Raw genomic sequence first — 26170 nt, forward strand, 5'->3', positions numbered from 1 at the left:
TGCGTAAGGAATTAAAAGTATTGTATTTGAATGCGCGAAGTATAAGAAGTAAAGTAGATGAGCTTGAGGCTCAGTTAGAGGTTGGTAGATATGACATTGTGGGGATTACCGAGACGTGGCTGCAGGAGGATCGGGCCTGGGAACTTAATATTCAGGGTTATACATCCTATAGAAAGGACAGGCAGGTGGGCAGAGGAGAGGGGGTAGCTCTGCTGGTGAGGGATGGAATTCTGCCCCTTGCGAGGGAAGACATAGGGACTGACGAGGTAGAGTCACTGTGGATTGAGTTGAGGAATTGCAAAGGCAAGAAGCCACTAATTGCTGTTATCTACAGACCCCCAAATAGTAGCCCGGATGTAGGGTGTAAGTTGCAGCAGGAGTTAAAACTGGCATGTAACAAAGACAATGCCACTGTGGTGATGGGGGATTTCAATATGCAGGTAGACAGGGAAAATCACGTTGGTTCAGGACCCCAAGAAAAAGAGTTTGTAGAATGCCTCCGAGATGAATTCTTAGAGCAGCTTGTAATGGAGCCGATCAGAGAAAAGGCAATTCTGGATTTAGTGTTGTCCAATGAACCAGATTTGATATGAGAACCACTTGGAGGTAGTGATCATAATATGATTAGTTTTAATCTGCAATTTGAGAAGGAGAAGGTTAAATCGGAAGTATCAGTGATGCAGTTGAACAAAGGGGACTATGAAGGCATGAGGGAGGAGCTGGCCAAGGTAGACTTGAAAGGGATCCTAGCAGGAATGACGGTGGAACAGCAATGGCAGGAATTTCTGGGCATAATCCGGAAGGCGCAGGATCATTTCATTCCAAAGAGGAAGAAAGATTCTAAGGGGAGTAGGAGGCAACTGTGGCTGACAAGAGAAGTTAAGGATAGAATAAAACTAAAAGAAAAGATGTGTAATACAGGAAAGAGTAGCTGGAAGCCAGAGGATTGGGAAACTTTCATAGGACAACAGAAGGAAACAAAACGGGCAATACGGGCTGAAAAGATGAATTATGAGGGGAAGCTGGCCAGGAATATAAAGAAGGACAGTAAAAGCTTCTTTAGATATGTTAAGGGAAAAAGAGTAGCAAAGTCAAATGTGGGTCCTTTGAAGGCAGACACGGGAAATTATTATGGGGAACAAGGAAATGGCAGAAGAGTTGAACAGGTACTTCAGATCTGTCTTCACTAAGGAAGACATAAACAATCTCCCAGAAGTACTGGAGGACAGAGGATCTAAAGGGGTAGAGGAACTGAAATAAATGTTCATTAGGTGAGAAATAGTATTGGGTAGGTTAATGGGACTGAAGGATGATAAATCCCCTGGGCCTGATGGTCTGCATCCCAGGGTCCTCGGGGAGGTGGCTCTAGAAATAGTGGACACATTGGTGATCATTTTCCAATGTTCAATAGATTCAGGATCAGTTCCTGTGGATTGGAGGATAGCTAATGTTCTCCCACTTTTCAAGAAAGGAGCGAGAGAGAAAACGGGGAATTACAGACCAGTTAGCCTGACTTCGGTGGTGGGAAAGATGCTGGAGTCAATTATTAAAGAGGTAATAATGGGGCATTTGGATAGCAGTAAAAGGATTAGTCCAAGTCAGCATGAATTTATGAAAGGGAAATCATGCTTGACTAATCTTCTGGAATATTTTGAGGATGTGACAAGTAAAATGGATGAAGGAGATGCAGTGGATGTAGTGTATCTAGACTTTCAGAAAGCCTTTGATTAGGTCCTGCATGGGAGACTGACTAAAATTAGAGCACATGGTATTGGGGGTAGGGTGTTGACATGGATAGAAAATTGGTTGACAGACAGGAAGCAAACAGTAGGAGTGAACGGGTCCTTTTCAGAATGGCAGGCAGTGGCGAGTGGAGTGCCGCAAGGCTCGGTGTTGGGGCCGCAACTGTTTACCATATATATTAATGATTTGGAAGAGGGAATTAGGAACAACACTAGCAAGTTTGCGGATGACACAAAGCTAGGTGGCAGTGTGAACTGTGAAGAGGATGTTAGGAGGTTGCAGGGTGACCTGGACAGGTTGAGTGAGTGAGCAGATGCGTGGCAGATGCAGTATAATATAGATAAATGTGAGGTTATCCACTTTGGTGGCAAAAACAAGGGGGCAGATTATTATCTCAATGGGCTTAGGTTAGGTAAGGGGGAGGTACAGTGAGACCTGAGTGTCCTTGTACACCGGTCACTGAAAGTTGGCATGCAGGTACAGCAGGCAGTGAAGAAAGCGAATGGAATGTTAGCCTTCATAACAGGAGGATTTCAGTATAGGAGTAGAGAGGTTCTTCTGTAGTTGTATAGGGCTCTGGTAAGACCACATCTGGAGTATTGTGTACAGTTTTGGTCTCCTAATTTGAGGAAGGACATCCTTGTGGTTGAGGCAGTGCAGTGTCGGTTCACGAGATTGATCCCTGGGATGGCGGGACTGTCATATGAGGAAAGATTGAAAAGACTAGGCGTGTATTCGCTGGAGTTTAGAAGGATGAGGGGATATCTTATAGAAACTTATGAAAGGACTGAACAGGCAAGATGCAGGAAAAATGTTCCCAATGTTGGGCGAGTCCAGAACCAGGGGCCACAGTCTTAGAATAAAGGGGAGGGCATTTAGGACTGAGGTGAGAGGAAACTTTTTCACCCAGAGAGCTGTGAATTTGTGGAATTCCCTGCCACAGAGGGCAGTGGAGGCCAAATCACTGGATGGATTTAAGAGAGAGTTAGATAGAGCTCTAGGGGCTGGTAGAATCAAGGGGTATGGGGAGAAGGCAGGCACGGATTATTAGAAACATAGAAAATAGGTGCAGGAGGAGGCCATTCGGCCCTTCGAGCCAGCACCACCATTCATTGTGATCATGGCTGATATTGATTGGGGACGATCAGCCATGATCACAATGAATGGCGGTGCTGGCTCGAAGGGCCGAATGGCCTTCTCCTGCACCTATATTCTATGAATAGCGAGAGTAAACTTCATTCAGACCTATTCCCCAGGTCTCTGGGATGGGTGGGAAATGGAATTGTTGCACACAGGTGGAGACCACTGGGGCTAAATATAGATCCACTAAAAAGAATTTTGAAATGTTATCTGAAATAAAAAATGACTTTAATTCATATAGTGCTCTTAAATATAGTAAAATATCCCAATGCTCTTTCAAAGGTATTTCCAAACAAAACAGAGTACCAGGGCAAAAAATATTGGTACTGATGCCCAACAGCTAAATTAAAGAAGAGCATTTTAATGGAGTAAGGCTAGAAAGGTTTATGGCGGAAATTCCAGAGTTTTAAGTTGAAACAGCTGATGCACAATTCCCAAATACAGCTTAATAAAAATCTGGGATGCACAAAGGGCAATGATTGGAGCACAGACATTTTGAAGGACATGGAGAATGGAAAGAATTATGTTCAATCAATAATACTGTAATTCATCAGATCAGCCAGTAAATCTCATTGTGATGCAAACAGTATTTCTGTGAATAACATTAGTTTGCGGGCAGAAGTGGCTGCAATATATTGGGGAAGATTAATCTTAAAAATCCTTATTTTAAAAAAATTTTTAACTACATAATTGGAGGAGACATTTGAACTCTTTACATGCAGTTATCATCCAGAGGTACCGTTTAAAGGTGGCACCTAAGAGTCCTGCAGAGACTTACTCACTGAGTGTATTCAGGAAATCAATAGGATTTTGGCTTTGAAAGGAATTGAAGGACCAGTTAATGGCAGAGATTTATTTTCAAAAAGTCTCAATCATTGAATAGCAGAGCAGATACAGTGCCCTCCATAATGTTTTTGGGACAAAGACACATTATTTATTTGCCTCAGCACTCCACAATTTGAGATTTGTAATAGAAAAAAATCACATGTGGTTAAAGTGCACATTGTCAGATTTTATTAAAGGGTATTTTTAGACATTTTAGTTTCACCATGTAGAAATTACAGCAGTGTTTATACATAGTCCCCTCCATTTCAGGGAGCCATAATGTTTGGGACGCATGGTTTCACGGGTGTTTGTAATTGCTCAGGTGTGTTTAAATGCCTCCTTAATGCAGGTATAAGTGAGCTCTCAGCACCCAGTCTTTCCTCCAGAATTTCTATCACCTTTGGAAACTTTTATTGGTGTTTATCAACATGAGGACCAAAGTTGAAGGCACAAACGTCCCGCCGTCTGTGGGGCCCATAATTCATCAGCTTTCTCAGCGAGGTGCTGGCTGGGGATCGCTGAAATCAGCCCCGGCGAGCATCAGTCGAACTTCGACGGGCATCTGCTCTAAGAATGCCTGTTCGAAGAGCAGACATGGGCGGTGCCCGTCCATCAGGGCTAACATCTTTGCCATGATGGTGGATGGCCATCGATCGCCGACGTTGTCCATATGTAGAATCTTCGCCGCCCTGTCTCTGCGACTGAGACCGAAGGTGTGGAGCAGGAGGGCCTTCAGACCTTCATACTTGGCGATCGTCGGCGGGTCCCTGATGTAAGGCAACAGCCTCGAGGCACAGTCCTGTGGCAGAGCTCCTACCACATGGAAATACACGGTGTCATCTGCAATAATGTGGTGCAGATGAAACTGTGCCTCAACGTGGGCGAACCACACCTGAGGCTGATCCGGCCAAAACTAGGGTAGTTTGAAGCCTGGTGAGCCCTGCCTCGTGCCGGCCGATTCTGCAGGAACGTAGTCTTCCTGCATGATCTTTTGCTTGTCTAACGACGGCTAGACAGGTCGGGGTCATCAATTTGGCGGTCGCAAGAACGGCAACTACGCTTTGTAACTTATTTTATTCTCAAAATAGCTTCTTAGCTCACAGGTTCTTACAACACGTCTGACCGCGATGGTCAGCACTCAACTGCTGCGCGAAAGCGAAACCGCTCGAAAAACCAGCAGCCCCCCCGAGTCACGTGACCGCGGCTTCCGAATGCCGGGTTCGATACCGTGCGCCAGCAGGCGCCGCAACAGGATAAACTAAGGGTTGCTTTTTTACTGAAATGTCAGTGGTTGAGGGAAGACTTGATATCTATCTATATTATTATGAAACTCTGATCTTGGATGTTTACTGGTGGGTTTACTTGCTTGCTTGAGCTTTTTCTTTGATTCACATCTCGAAAATCCGATGCAGTAACGGTAAAATCTTTACATATTCCGGTGAAGATTTACCTCATGATCTCAAAAATCGAATGTGCTGAAGCGAGCTGGATGACGTCACAATGCCTCTGCTCCTCGTGGCTAGCTGCGCAGAGTTTTCAACGCGCAGCCTGCTGGCCTCTGTTTTCCACGAACTGCGAGTTACATGGCTCAGCCACCGTCTCCCACCCCCCCGGGTTTTGGATTGAAGCCGTTGAACACGTGCTCAAGTCGTGCAGCGCCCTCCGCTGGGCATCTTCAAGTTCTACAACATGGCGGCGGTGGTCGTTATCGCAGCGCGGGCGCAGACAAGCGCAGTGGGAAACATGGCCGTGGCGGCCGTCACAGGGGACAACCTCCTCTCCGCTCCTCTCTCTAGGGAGTGGTGAATATTGGGACCTATGGGTGAGTGGTGGAGTATTGTGTTCGGGAACCAGCCCTCCCCTGTGACGCCGTGCCCCCCCACCCCTCATTCTCTACCCCCCTCCCTCTCCACCCCCCCCTCTCTAGCCGCACTTGTGCAGTTGAGGGTTATGCGTGAGTGGATAGAGCGGGTAAAGGGATAAAAGGAGCAAATGAATAATATTAATATGACGGGGGGGTTAGTGTGTGTGTGTGTGTGTGTGTGTGCTACGCCGAAGGCCCCCCCCCCTCCCCTCCGAGGGGACGGGTCCCAACCGGTCCGGCTTGGTCTAGTAAGTATATAAAATTATGAGAGGCAGAGATAGGGTGGACTGACAGAACCTTTTTTCCAATGTGGAAATGTTCAGCACAACAGGGCATAGCTAAAAGGTGAGAGGGAACCAGTTTAATGGATATATGCGGGACGTTTTTTTCAGAGTGGTGGGAGCCTGGAACGCATTGCTAGGGGTGGCGGTGGAGGCAGATAAGATAGTGACATTTGAAGCTTTTAGATAGGCACATGGAAGTGAAAGGAACAGAGGGATATGGATCATGTACAGGCAGATGAGATCAGTTTAACTTGGCATCATGCTTAGTGCAAACATTGAGGGCTGAAGGGCCTGTTCCTGTGCTGTTGCTTTCCATGTAACAGTGGCATGAGGTGGCAGATAGACACTTTGGCTGCAAACTGACACCACCTACTTCCCACCTGCAAGCTCCAGGTTTATCCCTTCATGCCAAGCTGCACATGGCATTAATTCAATATCTTTTGATGTATATGTCAATCTTATTTGCTCCACAGAAAGTCCAAAGATAAACTGCGTCCATTCAGCTAGAGTGAACACCAAACAAGAGAACTTACTCCTCCTGTCCTGCCAGATTTATTTCATACACTGGAAAATTGTCAAATTTTTAGGGAGCTGTTTCGCTTTGAGACGGAATACAGCAAATATTAAACTATGTTAACAGTTAGCATTTGGCTGCCAATCACTTCTTTCGTCATTTACCCTCCACATCATGGTAAATCATTAAGAGAACAACAGAATTGCGATTTAATGCAAGAAAGGTCACAAGACCAAATGCTGCACTTCAAGATTCTGATTATTTTATGGAACTTCATTACATTGATATTTTTATTCTGTATTAATGCAAAGTTTTGGCAGCTTCAGAGCGATTGCTACAATTGGTTCTGGAATTGGATTATTAACAAAAAAATGTTGCTTTTCTGCACCACCAAGTGGACAGTTTTGGAGCAGCAGACAAGTTAAAACAGTTGCCTTTTCAAGAAAAATTAATCTTCCCCACTTGTGAGTTTAAGTGACCAAAAGTAAAAATCAGTTTAGTTTTTAATTTTTGTAGTAGTGAAATCAGTACAAAAGATTGAAATTCAACATACTCCTGCCGCAACTTCTACATATTCATACATGGTCCTGCTGAGGACCGAGGACATGCTCACCGAGGACGAAGGATCGCCCAATAGGCCCGGCTCGCCCACCGCGGACTCCAAACTCAGCCCTGAGCCACTGGTGTCGACAGGACTCACCACCGCAAGCGAGGAGGGCTGCCGCCGGCAACCACTGAGAGCGTAGGGGGCATCCAGCGAGGGGAGCCGCCTGCTGCCACATGTGTAGATAGGACTGTCTGTAAACTTTTGTAACTTTGGCAGTGGCAGGCAGAAGATAGGACTGTTTGGTAAACTTTTGTCACTCTTCAGTGCCAGAAATGTGGCGACACTTGTGTACTGCCAAGGTGAGTGACTTTGCTGTATGACTTTACTGGGTTGTATGCTAGAAAAAGCATTTCACTTTGTGTTACATGTGACAATAAATGTTACATTTATAGTTCAGATTGATGGTATATTTTACAAGTTATTCATATTTTTAACTTTACAAAATCCAGTCTGAGAAGTTGCAGTGGCAGTTAGCAGCTTTGACATCACAATGGGATCTCATTTACATAAACTGCTGACTTAACTTTCCACTGTTAAAAGTCCAATTGCACTTGCTGGCCCTGCCCATTACAATGTTGCAAATCACAGGACACTGAGTCCTGGCAACAAGTGCAATTGGACTTTTCTAAGTGGAAGGTCAAATAGAGGGAGGGTGAAGAGGAGGGGGAGGGAGTGCTGGGGGATAAGGGCAAATGAGCCGCCCCTGCGCAGTTGGAGGCTATGGGTGAGTGGTGGAATATTGTGTTGGGGGAACGGGTGAGTGGTGGAATATTGCGTCAGGGAACGGGTTGCGTTTGGGGACCAGGCCTCCCGTGTGACAGGGACCGAACGGGTCCCACTTGGTCTATATCTAAAACTCTCAACTTGTTTGTTTCTATGTCTGTGCGTGTGTCTGTTCGAAATGTGATCCTGAAATTTCGCCAAAACAGGACATGATAGCGCTACAATTTGTGGCCTACCATTACTCACCTGGTGTGTCTATCAACTTTTGTTCAGATTAATGGTACATTTTACGTTATTGACATTTTTTACTTAAAATAATTAAAACAGCGCCCCTATTTGCTGTTAGCAGCGTATGACGTCACAATGGGATCTCACTTACATAAACTGCCCATCAGCAGTGTTCCACCCCACAATGGGATCTCATTTACATCGAGAAATGAGATCCGTTTTGAAAAATCAGTTTTTAAAGTCACTGACTGACTGTCATTTTATATTCCGCACGCGCGGATAACTGAAAGGCTCCCTGCTCGTGCGGGATTTGAAATGACCGCGGCGCTGAGGCTGGAACGAGGTCTGGGGGCAGTGGCGTCCGGGCCCGTGGGGAGGGAGAGGAGCGGGACCCGGAGCAAGGACTAGGCTGCAGCCTTTCCCTCCCCCGGCCGCTCGGCCCGTCCCCGCGACAGCCCCCGCCTCAAGTACAACCATCGCCGACATGGAGAAAACGGGCTCCATCGAGATCCTGAGGTGAGGAGAGTCGGAGGATTGAAGGAGAGGAGGGGGTAGGGAGGATAAAGTGTGGGAGGTGAGGAGGGGGAGTGGCCGAGGTAGGGAGTGGGGGATGGAGGGATAGGAGGGCAGTGGGGGAGGTGAGGAGTGAGAGTGGGGGGTGAGATAGGGGGGAGGTGAGGAGTGGGGATTAGGGGGATAGAGAGAGGGTAGGGAGAGGGGTTATGGAGGGAGGGAGTGACTGAGGGTATGGGAAAGGAGAGGGAGAGGTGAGGGAATGGGGAAGAGAAGGGAAAGAAGAGGGAGGGTGAAGAGTGGGGTGAGTGCTGGGGGATGAGGGGAAATGAGCCGCATCTGCACAATTGGGGCCTATGGGTCAGTGGTGGAATATTGTTTTGGGGGAACGGGTTCCGCTGGGGGAACGGGAGAGTGGTGGAATTTTGTGTTGGGGGAACATGTCCCACTTGGTGTTACATTACTAAAACTTTCATCTTGTGTTTGTGAGTCTGTGTGTCTGCGTGTGATTCATGCCCTGAATTGCACCAAAACGGTACACGATAGCGCTACAATTTGTGGACCACCTTACTCACCCTTGTCCTGTGGTGTCTTGTATCCATTTTCGTTCGGAGTAATTGTATATTTTACAAGTTATTCACATTTTTAACTGTAGAAAATCCAGTTTGAGGAAAAAATCAGTTGAAGTGGCAGTTAGCAGCTATGACATCACAATGGGATCTCATTTACATAAACTGCTTTCCACTTAAAAAAATCCAATTGCACTTGCTGGCCCTGCCGATCACAATGTTGTAATTCACACGACACTGATGTCCTGGCAGCAAGTGCAATTGGATTTTTTAAAGTGAAATGTCAATTTTTTTAAAGTTTAAAAAGAGGGAGGGTGAAGAGGAGGGCGAGTGCTGGGTTATAAGGGTAAATACAGCCAAAACAGTACACGATAGCGCACCAATTTTAGGCCCACCTTACTTGCCATTCACCTGGGGTATGCAGTAGCAAGTTTCCATTGATTAGACAAAGTAATTCCATTAAAAAAACTTTAATTTACTTTATACCGCGAACGGCACAGCGCTCCCACTTGCCGGCCCCATCAGCCGTGCCGGCGCAGTTGGGGGAGGATTGCTGTGCCCGGTATCCGCGTGTGTGCAGTTAGGGGAGGGCTGCCAGGCCTGCCGCCATTTTCAGATCGCCAATTTGACTGGCGTCATAACAGGGATCTTTGGCGTTACAACGAGAACCCGCCCACTATCCGCGCGTGCGCAGTTGGGGGAGAATTGCCCGTATACGCACGTGCGCAGTGTGTACTTGACTGTCGTCACAACGAGCACCAAACGGGTTGTCACAACAGGGACCTATCCGCGTGTGCGCAGTTGGGTGAGGTTTGCTGGGCCCGCTACCATTTTCAGATCTCCATTTTGACTGGCGTCACAACGGGGACCTCTGGCGTCACAACGGGGACCCAATGGTCATCTAATATAAATATATGTTATATATGTAAAACTAAAAGTTTCATCTTGTATGTATGTATGTTTGTTCCTGAAATACAGCCAAAACGGTACACGATAGCGCACCAATTTTAGGCCCACCTTACTCACCATACGCCTGGGGTGTGCTGTATCAAGATTTGTTCAATTTGAAAAAGTAATTCCCTTAATAAACTTTAATCTACTTAATTTTTTAAATCTAATACTTCCGTGTTTACTTGACTGGTGTCACTAAGGGCACCCAACGGGTCCTCAGCCGCGCCTGAGCAGTTTGGGGAGGGTTGTCTTTGCCGATTTCCAGATCGCCATTTTAATCCATTTCCCAACAGGACCACGGGTCGTATAGGTTTGAACCAGGAATAAAGGTATCTACTAATGGTAGGTACACAAAATTGCTGGAGGAACTCAGCGGGTGCAGCAGCATCTATGGAGCGAAGGAAATAGGCGACGTTTCGGGCCGAAACCCTTCTTCAGACTGATGGGGGGTGGGGAAAGAAAGAAGGAAAAAGGGGAAGGGGAATCCTCTTCCCCTTTTTCCTTCTTTCTTTCCCCACCCCCCATCAGTCTGAAGAAGGGTTTCGGCCCGAAACGTCGCCTATTTCCTTCGCTCCATAGATGCTGCTGCACCCGCTGAGTTCCTCCAGCAATTTTGTGTACCTTCGATATTCCAGCATCTGCAGTTCCCTTTTGAACACTTTATCTACTAATGGTTATATTCCAATAAGACTTTTTCTGAAGACAGAACCTGTATATGTGCATTTGCTTTTTTTTTAAATGGGAATATTGCAGAATTGTATAAGCATAGAAAGATTATTTTTATAATGATTTATATCATTAGCTGTGGATTGGAAAGAAGCACCAAAGATGGCAGATTTATTTTTTACATATGTTGTGAATATTTTAATCTGAAATGTTTTAAGGCGTCACAACGGGGAAAGACTTTAATCAACCACTTGCCGGGCCTGTTGGCCGCGTCACAACTGAAAATGGCGCCAGGCCCGCCAACCCTTCCCCAACTGCACACATGCGGATACCGGGCCAGGCAACCCTCTCCCAACTGTGCAGGCGCGGCTGACGGGATGAGATCGCCATTTTCAGATCGCCTTTTTGATGTAATACTTCCGTGTGACGGGGACCCAATGGTTTTGGATAAAATGATGGGAGTGATGTTTGAAGATGGGGATAAACTTTAAAAGAATCTGCAACTACATTTGGATGATTAATCTTACATCATCTATTAAGCCAAAAAGAAAGAATATTAAAAAAAATACTAGCATTCAGTTCTCCCATTAACAGAAATGAAAACTGCTTAACAAAATTGTTATAAGCAGTTTTGCAAAACCGTATTTTACAAACAGTTGACCATAAAATAACTCCAGCCCAACCCTCATTTGTGTGTGGAAGAATCAGGATCCCTTGTCAGTTGCCAGATCATCCACTTCCTTCAGTGTGTAGTCAAGGATGTTGTTGTGTCCTTCAAACTTGAAATAGCCCCTGAACATCTTTTTCTGAATCATCAGAGGGAACCAGAGGGAATCATCGGGCCACATCTCATTGAATGGGAGCTTATCCAGGTCAAACCACTGTGGGCGCATCTCTGAAACACAAAGATGAGGAGGCTGTTGCTGAACAATTTATTTTTAATTCAAAAGTGAAAATGTAAAAGAAAAGGTTGAATAATTGTACAACATCGTTGTTTTTGTATGGCACACTTTGCAAACTGTTATTAGACAAAAACAGTACAAGATATGCAGAGGTCAGGTAGTCAAAGTAGTAAGTTTTAAACAGCACCTCAAAGGAAGACAAGGGAAATTTAAGGAATTAATTCTAATAGGATTGAGCCACAGCAGGTCGCGCCAGAGCTCAGTGAAGATCTTGGAAGCCTGTTGGGCTGCAAAGGACGGAGAGACGATATGGACCCGGCGGAGGAGAAAATCAAGCATACTGTGTATTGATGCAATTCATAAGCAATTAATTATTCTTGCAGCATATTCATTACCTTCCGATTCCTCTGGTTCGCCTTGGTAACTCTCTGTTCGGAATATGTGAACGTCCATAAGTTCAGTCTCACCGACAAATTCGAAGAGGATCCGTCCAATTTTTTCCAAGCTATGCACCGTCAGACTACTTTCTTCAAATAATTCCCTGAGGAAGGAAGTATCTTTAGAGACAAATTGAAAGTATTTTGACAATGTCCACTATGCAATAGAGGGGACATTTAATGGAGGAGTCACGATTGAGTAATTAAATAATAGTTTCTACCAGTAGATTCCATCCCTCTGCTGTTAACATCTGACAGAGGGATGGAAGCAGATTGACCTAGACAAATACATATGGAGAAAGAATGCCACAAATGGGATTAATTGGTTAATACGTTTAAAGAGGCAACACGGACTTCTTTCCTTTGCTCTGTGGATCTGAGCTAGGGTTTTACAAATAGCATTATTACACTTACATCTGGAGAGGGGAATCTGTTAGGATATTCATGACTAATCACTGGCTTGAGATTCAAGTTGGAAAAATACATGTTTCTGAATCAGGACAATTGCTTTACTTTTAATACCCTTTCTCAATAAACAGTGAATTCACTCCAGTCGGCTTGAGATATAATGACCAAATGTCTGCTTGAGGAATTGCAGATAATTTAAAAAATCATGAAAAACTTTACCTCTTTGCTCCTTCCTCTATGGTTTCTCCAGGCTGCACCTTTCCTCCAAACCCATTCCACCGACCAGCCCCAAATCCCCGCTTCTTCATCCCCAATAGGATCTGATGCTGCTTTATCACCATCACGAGTGTCAGCAACTTTGTAGTGACCATTTCTCCACGTTGTTGGCTCCTCCACAGCTGATGTCTATCAGTCAAGACAAATGTATATAATTAGACAAAATTACTCCAGAAAAGGTAATTAAAAGCTTCAATAAACAGGCAGGTTTTAGGAAGTGAGTTGCAGGAAGAGAAAGGGAGATTTAGAAAAGGGATTGAAGAGCTGGAAACACCCTGAGTTGATGCCAGAGTTTGTGGAATATGCAATTCCCAAAGACTACATCACTGGAGGTGGTGATTGTTAGGCTGGGTAGCAAATTTAATCAGCAACTGGAAACGTGCAATTCCAAAACTGCCTGTCCTGTTGAGTTACTCCAGCTTTTTGTGTCTATCTTCACTTTATAGGCCAACTATGTTTATTTTAAATCACCTGAACGCAAGAGCGTGGGGATATATATAAAAAAACAATGTTGTATCTTTTAGGACTATTGAGCTTTCTAAGAGGTTTGGATACACGAGACCGCAGGCAGTGGAATCTGAAGCGAAAAGCAATAGGGAGGTTTCACGGCAGTCGGGTCACGACCCATGACCCGTACTGTTGCTACGCTACTCCAAATGGATTACACGCGATGAACTGCAGGTAGGCACTAACCATTGTTTCCAGCGTAGCGGGCCCGTTAAAACCCGCTGCAATGGTCAATTTTTGCGCTGTAAATAATTATGGAAATCGGGATAAGCGTGTGAAACATTTAGCATACTTCAGAATTCCAAAAGTGAGGAGAAATGACGGTAGATAAAAAACGAGAGCTGAAGGGACAACAACAGACAAAGTGCTTAGCGAACATTGGCCATTTGCTCACTGCATTTCATCAACTAAGGCATTATTTGTGTTTTTCTTGATTCCTTTGGCATCTAAAAAGTTTCAGAAGTGATAAATCTGGTTGTAATTTTTTTAAATCGCCCATGGTTCTCGTGGGTTTTTACATACAAAATGAAAACGCATCTGAAGAAAAATTTACAGCCAGATTTATCACTTCTGAGAATTTTCAGATACCAAAGGAATCAAGAAAAAACACAAATAATGCCTTACTTGATGAAATGCAGTGAGCAAATGCGATAATTCCCAATATTTCTATCTTTATATCTGCACGGCCAACAACTGAACTTCCGCTGTTATTTTCCCTTCAGCTCTCTCTTCTCTTTACCTTCATTTTTCTTAATCTTTGGAACTCTAAAGTAGGATAGCTGTGTCTCACGGTCACCCCGACTAGCACAGTTATTTATAGCGCAAAAACTAACCATTTTCGCGGTTTTTAACAGGTTTGAAAGTACGCGTTTCTAGCATTAATAACATGTACTGGAAGTGACGTTTGTACCCCAGTTGGATTTTGCGGCTCCGTGCGTGAAGACCTATGACCCAGTGACCTTTCGTGAAATCACCCTATACCTTCATTTCGCTTCCCGTTTGGAATTCTGAAGTTGGGTACATGTCTCTCACATTTACCCCGACTCCCACAATTTTTTTTCTGCGCAAAAATTCAACATTTTGGAGGTTTTTAACAGGTAGGAAAGTACGCGTTTCTAGCATTAATAACATGTACCGGAAGTGACGGATGTCTTCCAGTTGGATTTAGCGGCTCCGTGCGTCGAGCCCTATGACCCAGTGACCTTTCGTGCAACCCCCCCTATATACGAGAAGAACTCGGAGCAGCATCTCGGGTGGGTTGGAAAGAATTTGGGATCAGACACTGCTACAGGAGTGAGATTATAGTTAAATAATATTTTTATGGGCAGTGACTGTTGCATTACAATCTTTGCAAAATCCTGACAACGACTCTGTCTCGTAAGACTGCAGGACTGGAGTATTGGAGACGCTGATGATCTCTCATGTGCCCCCCCCCCCCCCCCCCCCCCCCGCCATTAATTTATAATGTAGGCTGGTGGCCTAGGCAATATTTGCTCCATATCCAGAATTAGTAAAATATGAAGATGTCTGGGCGTTAGCACGTAGATATTTTTTAGTAATTTTGCATGCACAAAGTGACTGCTGTACTTACGACAACACTAACCTGACTTTAAAAAACCCATAATTGAACATGAAACTCGTTACTTACTGCTTCTTGCTCACAGGCTGTGAGACACTTTGGCGCGACTCGACCTGAAGCCTCGTTGAAAGTTGTGTGAATGGAAGTACGGGGCAAAGATACTCCTCTAGTATCTTTGGTACGGGGGGACCGGTTAGAGGCCGGGTTGCTTTCTTTTGCATACAATTTGGGCTTCCGGTGAATGGAAGATTTGTTACAATGAGCCAGGTAGCTGGATAATCGACTGGACCCACCCGCTATATTTGTGTTTTCTGAGCCTCCCGCGTATTCCACGGCAGGAACAATGTTTCCCACCGGACTCAGCCAACGGCGGCGACATCCTTCCGGCGCAGGCGGTGACACCGAGGATCAAAGATCCTATAGCGGATAGGATCTTTGCCGAGGATCGCCGCTGAGGTGAGATTTCCCTGCGCCAGGCGTTTATTGACGGCCATTCTTCATCCCTGACAAAACTTCTGTACAACGCCGGTGAAAAGAAGAGCAAGATGCACGTTGTACGATGGAGGTGACAGCGGGCCGCGAACGGAGAGATTTCCGTAGGTGATTACCAGGGCGAATTGAAGATTTATTTGAACAAGGTGCGGGAGGGTCAAATCAAAATCAGCTTTGGTCAGAACCCCGGGTCGAGAAATGGGAGGGGGGGAGGTTAGAGTCCCAGGTCGAGCCATGGTGGGGGTCAGAGCCACGGGCCGAGAAATAGATGGATTGTCAGACCCCTGGTGCGAGGCGCCGCAGAAAGGTGGTGTGAGGTGATAGTCACTGGGGCGAGAATTGTTGGTTTGACCGATCCTGTGAGCTAGCACTCATGATAAAGCAGGCTTCAAACTACACATGTAAAACTCTGCCCCTCCTACATTCCCACCGCTGCTCATACTACTCAGCTGTTATGATTCTGGTGCTTCTGATTCCCAGCCTGGCTCTTGCACCTTCCACAAACAATTATGTAGATCCCTTTTTTTTTTTGCATCCTCTTCACAACTGAGCAATACTCAAATGTTTATGCACAAGTGCTTCTTGATCACACCTGATTGATGTGGTCAGTCATAGAGTGATACAGTGTGGAAACGCTCTTTTATACTTGCCCACACCAGCCAACATGTCCATGTCCCACCTGCTCGCGTTTGGTCCATATCCCTCCAAACCTGACCTATCCATGAACTGTTTCTTAAACGTTGGGATAGTCCCAGCTTCAACTACCTCCTCAGGCAGCTTGATCCATACACCTACCACCCTTTGTGTGAAAAAATTACTCCTCAGATTTCTATTAAATCTTTCCCCCTTCACCTTAAACCAATGTCCTCTGGTCCTCGATTCACCTACTCTGGGCAAGAGACTCTGTGCATCTACCCGATTTATTCCTTTCATGGTTTTATACACCTCAATAAGATCACCCATCATCCTCCTACGCTCCAAGGAATAGAATATCAGCCTACCAAACCTCTCTCTATAGCTCAGACCCTCTAGCCCTGGCAACATCTTCTCTGTACCCTTTCCAGCTTGACAACATCTTTCTTATAACATGGTGCCCAGAACTGAACACAATACTAAATTCGGCCTCGCCAACGGGTTATACAACTGCAACATGACCTCCCAACTTCTATACTCAATACTCTGATTAATGAAGGCCAATGTGCCAAAAGCCTTTTTGACCACCCTATCGACCTGCGACTCCACCTTCAAGGAACCATGCACCTGCACTCCTAGATCCCTCTGCTCTACAGCACTCCCCAGATCCTTACCATTCAGTGTACGTCTTGCCCATGTTAGACTTCCCAAAATGCAACACCACAGATTTCTCTGTATTAATTCCATGAACCATTCTTCAGCCCACCTGGCCAATCGATCAAGATCCTGCTGCAATTTTTCACAACCAAGTCAAGTCAAGTGAGTTTATTGTCATGTGTCCCTGTATAGGACAATGAAATTCTTGCTTTGCTTAAACACACAGAAAATAGTAGGCATTTACTACAAAACAGATAAATGTGTCCATATACCACGATATAAATATATACACACATGAATAAATAAACTAGTAAAGTGCAAATAACAGAAAGTGGTTGTTAATAATCAGAGTTTTGTCCGAGCCAGGTTTAATAGCCTGATGGCTGAGGGGAAGTAGCTATTCCTGAACCTGGTTGTTGCAGTCTTCAGGCTCCTGTACCTTCTACCTGAAGGTAGCAGGGAGATGAGTGTGTGGCCAGGATGGTGTGGGTCTTTGATGATACTGCCAGCCTTTTTGAGGCAGCGACTGTGATAAATCCCCTCGATGGAAGGAAGGTCAGAGCCGATGATGGACTGGGCAGTGTTTACTACTTTTTGTAGTCTTTTCCTCTCCAGGGCGCTCAAATTGCCGAACCAAGCCACGATGCAACCGGTCAGCATGCTCTCGACTGTCCACCTGTAGAAGTTAGAGTCTTCCTTGACAATCCGACTCTCCGTAATCTTCTCAGGAAGTAGAGGCGCTGATGAGCTTTTTTGACAATTGCGTTAGTGTTCTCGGACCAGGAAAGATCTTCAGAGATGTGCACGCCCAGGAATTTGAAGTTCTTGACCCTTTCAACCATCGACCCGTTGATATAAATGGGGCTGTGGGTCCCCCTCCTACTCCTTCCAAAGTCCACAATCAGTTCCTTGGTTTTGCTGGTGTTGAGGGCCAGGTTATTGCGCTGGCACCATATGGACAGTTGCTCGATCTCTCTTCTGTACTCTGACTCATCCCCATCAGTGATACGTCCCACAATAGTGGTGTCATCAGCGAACTTGATGATGGAGTTCGCACTGTGGTTCGCTACGCAGTCATAGGTATAGAGTGAGTACAGCAGGGGGCTGAGCACGCAGCCTTGAGGTGCTCCCGTGCTGATTGTTATCGTGGCTGACACATTTCCACCAATACGAACAGACTGTGGTCTGTGGACGAGGAAGTCGAGGATCCAGTTGCAGAGGGATGCGCAGAGACCCAGTTCTGCGAGTTTGGTAACCAGTTTGGAGGGGATGATTGTGTTAAATGCCGAGCTGTAATCAATGAATAACAGCCTGACATATGAGTTTTTGTTGTCCAAGTGGTCCAGTGCGGAGTGGAGGGCCAGCGAGATCGCATCCACCGTTGATCTGTTGTGGCGGTACGCGAACTGCAGTGGGTCCAGGTTTTTGTCGAGGTAGGAGTTGATTTGCTCCATGATCAACCTCTCAAAGCACTTCATCACCACCGGCGTTAGTGCCACTGGTCGATAGTCATTGAGGCACGTCACCTTACTCTTCTTGGGCACCGGTATAATTGATGCCCTTTTAAAGCAGGTGGGTGGTAAACCATTTTCACTATCTGCAAAACCACCCATTTTTGTATCATCTGCAAACTTGCTAATCTTGCCGTGTATGTTCTCATCCAAATCATTGATATAGATCTTGACTTGTCTTGACTTTACTTGACCTGGTACCTTGTGAAACATGCCTGAAGGTAAAACAAGAAAGGAATATCACCCTAGTGGGCCAAATGAGTGCAATGGTGCCATGTGTAATTAAAAAGGGAGGTTCTAACACTGCTGGGTATAACACTAGCAATAAGAGTGCATTGAGTTTTGCACAGGTTTGTTTTTTTTTAAATTGTGAATAACGCTTATTTTTGAAATTTGAAAGGGAAGTCTAGAACATGGAATTAAGGCGAGATGCTTGCTTGATTTCCATAAAATCGGTGCAAGTATTGTCATAAGGTCATGTGATAGGAGTAGAATTAGGCCATTTGGCCCATCAAGTCTTCTCTGCCATTCAATCATGGCTGGTCTATCTCTCCCTCCTAACCCATTCTCCTACTTTCTCCCCATAACCTCTGACACCTGTACTAATCAAGAATCTATCTATCTCTGCCTTTAAAATATCCACTGACTTGACCTCCACAGCCTTCTGTGGCAAAGAATTCCACAGATTCACCACCCTCTGACTAATGAAATTTCTCTTCATCTCCTTCCTAAAAGAATGTTCTTTAATTCTTAGGCTATGACCTCTAGTCCTAGACTCTCCTACTAGTGGAAACATCCTCTCCACATCCACCCTATCCAAGCCTTTCACTATTCTGTATGTTTCAATGAGGTCCCCCCCTCATTCTTCTAAACTCCAGCTAGTACAGGCCCAGTGCCGACAAATGTTCATCATAGGTTGTGGAAGAAGGAACTGCAGATGCTGGTTTAAACTGAAGATAGACACAAAAAGCTGGATTTAGACAGCGGGACAGGCAGCATCTCTGGAGAGAAGGAATGGGTGACTTTTCGGGTCATCATAGGTTAACCTACTATTGTGTGTTCATTCTTCCAGTATTTACAGCACGAAATGATCTCTGGTATTCAGCGGCGTCTATTCCATGCAGCAGCGGAATTGCTGAAAAAGACTCCGGCTGAGCAGAGATGGTTGTCAAGACAGCTGCAGGATCCGTTTGTGAAATCTGCTCAGCAACAAAACTATCGCTGCCGTAGTGCATTTAAGCTGCTGGAAATTGACGAGAAGCATGGTATCTTGCAGAAAGGATTCAGCGTGCTTGACTGCGGTGCAGCACCAGGTGCCTGGAGTCAGGTTGCAGTTAACAGGGTTAATGCCACTAGTTCTGGTGAGTGACATGGAATTAAATCCTTTGTTCATTCACACGGTGTGGATGTCATTCCAAAAGCCAGCGTCTAGTTCCCATTCCTAATTCTCCTTGAATTAAATGAGTTGTGAAGTTCTCTTTAGGACGCAATTTGGAGCCCACCACCTTTCTATAAGTTTATGGCTGTATTCAAGTCAGACCAAGGAGATTTTATTTCCTTAACATCAGTGAATCAAACACATTTTCTCAACAGTTATTACCACCATCGCAGCTGCCACTACTTCCGCCACCACCACCGCCGCCGCCGCAGTCACCACCGCCACCACCACCGTTGTCCCCTTACCTGGACATAACCAATGACTGCACAGATCCTTACCCCTCCCCAGACCATCATCTCACCTGGATTTCCAGGTCCAGTTCCAGACCGAGAGCCTGAAGAAGGGTCTGGACCAGTGACGTCACCTATCCATGTTCTCCAAAGATGCTGCCTGACTGACCTGCTGAGTTACTCCAGCACTTTGTGTTTTTTTGTGTATTATCCAGCAACTGCAGTCAGTGACGGAAATCGCTATCAAAATATGGAGGGGACCGGGGGACAGAGCCCTCTCTGAAAGTATCCAGAGAACTGCCCTCCACCGCCCTCTGAGGCAGAGAATTCCACAGACTCACAACTCTGTGTGAAAAAGTTTTTCTTCAACTCCGTTCTAAATGGTTTACCTCTTATTCTTAATCTGTGGCCCCTGGTTCTGGACTCCCCTAACATCGGGAACATATTTCCTGCCTCTAGCGTGTCCAAACCCTTAATAATCTTATATGTTTCAATAAGATACCCTCTCATCCTTCTAAATTCCAGAGTATACAAGCCCAGCCGCTCCATTCTCTCAGCATATGACAGTCCCACCATCCTGGAAATAGTCATATTGCCCATGTAACATGTTCTAATTACATTGGCGGTGGAATAAATACTGCCAAGGACACTGGGGAGAACAACCACTTTATTTAACTATCAGTGCTATGGAAACTTAAATGTTCACTTGGGGCATTGTACATGAAAGCTGGTATTCTTACAATGTAGCATTTACTTGGCTCTTGCCTTGAAAGGGTGTCTCCCTGTATTGTTTCTCGGGTTGATACAGTGGGTATTTGGCAATAACTTGGTTTAAACAAAGAAAATAGAATATTACGTGATTATAATGAAGTTCAAACCACAATGTGTCCAATTTATTCTAGCTTGTTGGTAATTGTCTTTTTTTTGCAGATCTGAAGGCTCCGGTGGGTTCAGTTGTGGGAGTTGACCTTTTGCGCGTCCCCTTGCTGGATGGTGCCTTGTTCCTGTCTCATTGCGACCTCCTGGAGCCAAAGGACCAAGCTAGAATACTGGAGGCCCTGCCAGGGGGAGAGGCTCAGATTATCCTAAGCGATGCGGCACCAAACGCAAGTGGCATTCGTGAGCTAGACCAGCAGCAATTTGTTGATCTTTTCCTTTGTATCCTGGGACTGGCTGGAAGGGTATTGTGTCCCAATGGCACCTTGCTTTGTAAATTCTGGGATGGAGCAAACACTGGCCTCCTCCAAAAACGACTTACCAAATTGTTTGGAGACGTGAAGATTTTAAAGCCATCTGCAAGCAGAAAGGAGTCATCAGAGATCTACTTTTTAGCAAAAAGATTCATAAGAGGTTGATAATATTAACTGAAGAAAGGTTGATAATGTTCAAAGGAACTTTGGTGCACTGTAACAATTTGTGGGATTTTGTCAATTTTACAATGTATTGCGTGTCAGTACTCATACCCACAAGCAGATGGTCAACATTCATTCCTTACCACAATGGACAGTGGTCTGTCCTAAGGGGATGAATACCATTCTGTTCATCAAGAATAAAAATCAATGTTTAGTCACTCAACTGAATAAAATCTAAGTTCTTGAAAGATTTTTATATATCTGCCTTCTAATAAACTTCACAGTACAGAACCTATCTGGGATTTGCTTCTTTTCGTGTATAGTTTATTAGCGATAAAAATGTTAACATCTTTATTCCCCATATATTCACATTCTAACTCTAAAGGAAGATTAGTTTTCTCCTCTGCTCATGAGGTTGTGGGTCTCCCTTCCTTGCGCCAGACCTATCACCTAATGAGGCCTTAGTTTTAGCAACCTCAACCCTATCAGCATTCCTCACAACTGGGTACGTGTTGCTAATTTTGTCCAAGGCCGAATTTAGTATGGATCGGCCTGTTGCATACAGAGCAAGAAAGGCCTGCGTCCTGTTCCCGATAGCAATCAGCCTATTGACTATCCTAGGGACATTGCACTTTTTGTAATGCAATTGAGTGGCCGCTTTATCGTAAAGATCACATTGTACGCTGATAGTAATCTTATTATGTTTTTTCTTACTCTCCTCGTGTTGTACATAGGTCAGCAGGTTACAGATCTTAATCCAGATCTGAACTTCAGTAGTTACACGTAGGCAAAAATGCTGGTGAAACTCAGCGGGTGAGGCAGCATCTATGAAGTGAAGGAATAGGTGACGTTTCGGGTCGAGTCCCTTATTCTGATGAGGCTCTATAGATGTTGCCTCACCCGCTGAGTTTCTCCAGCATTTTTGTCTACCTTCGATTTTTCCAGCATCTGCAGTTCTTTCTTAAACATTCAGTAGTTGCACAGTTGACCTCCTGTCCTGGGTGGGTTAACTGTATAATGAACCACGTTGGAATGTGTTGGTGTAAGGTTAGATTGGGTCAGGCTCAGCTGTGGTTAACACATAGGCAATCATATCTATTGTTCACAACAGATGCAGAACCATACACAATGCTTGTATAAACTATTTGGCCATTTTTCTGATATTGAGTGTTACAGAATACAGGTTGCTATCATACCAGCTTTCTCTCCCCACCCCACAATCAGTCTGAAGAAGGGTCTTAACCCAAAATGTCACCCATCTATGTTCCCCAGGTATGCCACCTGACAACTCTGAGTTACACCAGCACTTCGTCTTTTTTTGTAAACCAGAATCTGCAGTTCCATGTTTTAACAGTTAATCACAAAACTCCTTAAAGCATTGATATACAGAAGGATATTGGGTTCCAAGACCTCCTTAGCTTCCTGAAAATGGCAACACAAGTAGATACGTGTGGTAAAGAAGACGTATGAAATGTTTGCTTCCATTGTTCAGGGCATTGAATATAAAAATTAGCTTTATAAAACTTTTATTCAGCTGCATTTGGAACATTGTGTGCAATTCTGGTTGCCCCATTACAGGAAGAATATGGAGGCTTTGTAGAGGGGTTTACTGGAATGCTGCCTGGTTTGTGGTTATTAGCTGTAAGGAGATGTTGGACAAACTTGGATTGTTTTGTCTGGAGCATCGGAAGTTGAATGGAGACCTGATAGAACTTTATAAAATTATGAGAGGCATAGATTGGGCTGACAATCAGAACCTTTTTCCCAAGATGCAAATGTCGGCCCAATCTATGCCTCTCATAATTTTATAAAGTTCTATCAGGGTTTCCAAGGAATAAAGGTAATGCTAACCTTGCTGATAATTTTGTTTTTCTATTACATAGAAACATAGAAATTAGGTGCAGGAGTAGGCCATTCGGCCCTTCGAGCCTGCACCGCCATTCAATATGATCATGGCTGATCATTGATTTATCTTTATAAAGTTATGATGTGAACTGTTAAATAAAAATGATAAATAACAAATGTAGAGCTAGGGTTAGGATCGGTCAGTCGGTCGGTCAGTCACTCAGTCGATCAGTCTGTCGGTCGGGCTGTCGGTAGGCTGATGGATGCTGTGGAGGATTGGTCGGGCTGTCGGGCCGCCGGTGGATGCTGAGAGTAGTGGTCAGTTGAGCTGGGTGGCCGGTGGGTGCTGAGAGTGGTCGGGCAGCCGGTGGGTGCTGCGAGTGGTCGGTCGGGCTGTCGGACAGCCGGTGTTGCAGTGAACGAGCGGGCGGACTGACGGAGCCGGCGCTATGGGGCTGCTGAAGGCGGCCTGGGCAGCGTGCAGAGTAGTGCTGCTCCCCACCATCATCACCACAATGATCCAGAAGGGCATGCTGGCTGAGGTGGATGCACTGCGGGGCCACACAGCCGGTCCCAAAACGGCTCCAGCTCCAGCCATGGGTAGCTCTGGAAGGGGGGGGTGCGTTAAGGTTAGGCATTTTCCTGTCAGTGGAAGATGCCTTAGCCTTCCACCAGCCTGGCACTGCCCCAGTCCCATGGCCGTGACCCCCACTCTGCCCACTGGCAGTCAGTGGGGTTCAGTAAACAGGGGAACCCACAGGAACTGCCCTCATCCATTAATTAGGCTGGTTCAGGAGCCGGACCTCTGCGGCAGTCTCATTCAAAAAACACTCACAATTATATTCATTATATTATATTTAATAATATAATTATATATGATTACAGTCATATTCACAAGTCATATATATATAGTTTAATAATATATGGTTTAAATAGACCACAGCACGGAATTAGGCTCGCCATGGTGTAATATGGGCATTGGACACTAGAGGGCGCTTACTTTTTCGATCTCATTTTCTAATTCGTTTAATTAATTTATGTGCAACTTTTGGCACTGACGAGTTATGACTTCCTTTTCAATTATATTTTATCTAAATCTGTGCAAAATTTAATGTAGTTCCGAGACATGGGTCACGAAAGTTAAATTCTCAACACATTTTCGATGCCCGGCCCACAGCCTAACTGGAACATGTTGGTCCTGAACTCTGATCAGTTGGCCTTTAAACAACTCCTTCATGTCCTAAGAGCACTTGACTTACCCAATAATAACTGCTCCCAATTTACTATCCTAAACTCCTGCCTAATAATTTATACTATTTTCAAAAATCCACGAATTCAACACGGTCATTGTCAAGTTACTCTCATTCACTAACCTGCCTGCGTTTTACTATACATTTTATACCTAGGAAGGGTTCCTCTGAAACCTTCCTTTCATAAACTGAGTGACTAACTTACCCTGAGCGAAAGTAATAAACTCACAAGCCCACTATTGTCATGTGTCCCTGATAGGACAATGAAATTCTTGCTTTGCTTCAGCACACAGAACATAGTAGGCATTTACTACAAAAAAAGATCAATGTGTCCATATACTATAATATAAATATATACACACATGAATGAATAAAATGATAAAGTGCAAATAACAGATGATTGGTTATTAATAATCAAAGTTTTGTCCGAGCCAGGTTTAATAGCCTGATGGCTGTGGGGTAGCAGTTATTCCTGAACCAGGTTGTTGCAGTCTTCAGGCATCTGTACTTTTTATCTGAAGGCAGCAGGGAGATGAGTGTGTGGCCAGGATCGTGTGATGATACTTCCAGCCTTTTTGAGGCAGCGAAAGCAGAAATGTAAGGCTAAATGGCAGCTTTTCAGACATGAAATTAAATTTTTTAAAATTAAATTAATTTAATTAATTAAATAAAAAAAATATACATACTTGGGATTAAGAAAGGATTACTTGCTGTTACCAGTCAGAGAAAATAGCATTTAAAGGGAAGTTTAACCTTTCCTACGCACAAACCTACCCACATATTTTGGTAAGTGTGGTCGCGGGCACCTTCACCGGGCGCGCGCGGGAGGAGGAGGTTGGCTGAGCTCTCGCTGGGAGATCTCGCGAGACGCGGACGCCGGTTAGGAGCAAAGGAGGGAGATCCGAGCGCGGTCACGGGGTCAGCGGGCAGGAGCGTGGCGGCGGCGGCGGACGCGGACGCGGACGGATAAAGAGAGAGAGAGATAGGAAAGACGTTAGTGAGAGGTACATTCCACCGTGGTCCTTTTAAATCGTGCGCGAGGTGCCCGTCTCGGCACCAACCCGGTCAGATGCTCGTACTTAACACCAGAGCCCAGTGGGGGCTGAGATAGGGGCAGTGCTGCCCCACGAGAATGGTGGGTTGGGGCATAACCGCCCCTCGAGAGGAGGGTAAGTTGGGGGCATAACTACCCCTCGAGGAGGAAGGGTGTTTGGTGCCGAGCTGCTCCTCGGATGGTGTTGAGCAGCCACTTCCTCAGTTGGAAATGAAATGAGATGAGACACAACATCCATACTCGGAGGCTGGGTGTTGGAGCAGAGGGTTGGGAACTGCCCTTTGACAGGTGTGTGGCAGAACAGGTGGGGCTAAGCAGCTTCCTAGGGGTGGTGTGGGCTGGTGTGGCACAAGTGCTCCCCCTCCCCATTCCGGACAAGGTGGTGGTGATTGCACTCCTCTGCGTTTTGCAGGGCTGGCTGTGGAGGAGTTGAGCCAGTGTCTGCCATCTGCTGGGTGATGTTCGAACTAGTATCTTCTGCAAATTTCGATAGGAAACTGAAATCGACAAAATGAAGAACGTTTCCATCTAACCTCTCCACAGTAATCAAACACCATTATCTCAAAAACACAGCAGCTGTTTTAACATCAGGTGTTCATTTAAATTGCTAAGTAATAATTTCTATTGACACTTGTGCAACAATATTCTATTAAACGATGTAATATACAGCCTTTTGTTGTTGCAAGTGAAATATACCAAAATAAACTTATAGTTTTTAAAAACACCTTTATTTTTGAAAATCCTGTGGGGAAAAATAACTTTTTGTGACTGAGAAACTCTTTAGCTTCTAATGCCCTTTCACCCATTGACAAAGTTGTCTTTATAATGTGGCCACAATTAATTACAGATGGCGGGATACAAAACAACCACAGTGCTGGAGTAACTCTGCGGGTCAGGCAGCAGCTCTGGAGGACATGGAAATGCCGCCTACCCATGTCCTCCAGAGATGATGCCTGACCCGCTGAGTCACTT

The 26170-nt window shown here is 45.1% G+C and overlaps 2 protein-coding genes across 6 annotated transcripts in view; one reads left to right on the forward strand and one right to left on the reverse strand.

The window, feature by feature from the left end:
* Window positions 1-10673: 10673 nt before the first annotated feature.
* nudt1 (nudix hydrolase 1) lies at window positions 10674-19397 on the reverse strand. 4 transcript variants are annotated; one of them, XM_033040799.1, is made up of 6 exons: window positions 19102-19397; window positions 15174-15192; window positions 15030-15136; window positions 12594-12801; window positions 11925-12070; window positions 10674-11522 (listed from the first exon to the last, which is right to left on the reverse strand). In XM_033040799.1, exons 1-6 carry the CDS (start codon window positions 19262-19264, stop codon window positions 11332-11334), a joined length of 834 nt encoding a protein of 277 aa, XP_032896690.1. In that variant the 5' UTR covers window positions 19265-19397; the 3' UTR covers window positions 10674-11331. The 4 variants fall into 4 exon arrangements, with proteins under 4 accessions (XP_032896690.1, XP_032896691.1, XP_032896694.1 ...); XM_033040800.1 differs by lacking the exons at window positions 15174-15192; window positions 19102-19397 and having other exon boundaries at window positions 12594-12779; window positions 14806-15127; XM_033040803.1 differs by lacking the exons at window positions 15030-15136; window positions 15174-15192; window positions 19102-19397 and adding an exon at window positions 14802-14913 and having other exon boundaries at window positions 12594-12779.
* A 5617-nt stretch (window positions 19398-25014) lies between these two features.
* Window positions 25015-26170, forward strand: part of mad1l1 (mitotic arrest deficient 1 like 1) — a 649913-nt gene continuing 648757 nt past the window's right edge. The window contains exon 1 of one of the 2 annotated variants that reach the window (XM_033040804.1): window positions 25015-25148. The gene's annotated coding sequence lies outside the window, so the exon portion shown is untranslated. Of the gene's footprint in view, window positions 25314-26170 lie in introns of both variants that reach the window. The other variant, XM_033040805.1, reaches the window with a different exon arrangement.

The sequence above is a fragment of the Amblyraja radiata genome, chromosome 22 (assembly GCF_010909765.2).
Source record: "Amblyraja radiata isolate CabotCenter1 chromosome 22, sAmbRad1.1.pri, whole genome shotgun sequence".
Lineage (NCBI taxonomy): Eukaryota > Metazoa > Chordata > Chondrichthyes > Rajiformes > Rajidae > Amblyraja > Amblyraja radiata.

Excerpts from the sequence above, each read along its gene's own strand:
- nudt1 (XM_033040799.1), bottom strand. The coding sequence starts at position 19,264 with ATGCACTACGGCAGCGATAGTTTTGTTGCTGAGCAGATTTCACAAACG. Across the intron at positions 12,802-15,029 it reads AGAAAACACAAATATAGCGG|ATACATTTGTCTTGACTGAT; the intron begins GTGGGTCCAGTC and ends TTGTCTAATTAT. Across the intron at positions 11,523-11,924 it reads CGAACCAGAGGAATCGGAAG|AGATGCGCCCACAGTGGTTT; the intron begins GTAATGAATATG and ends TTTGTGTTTCAG.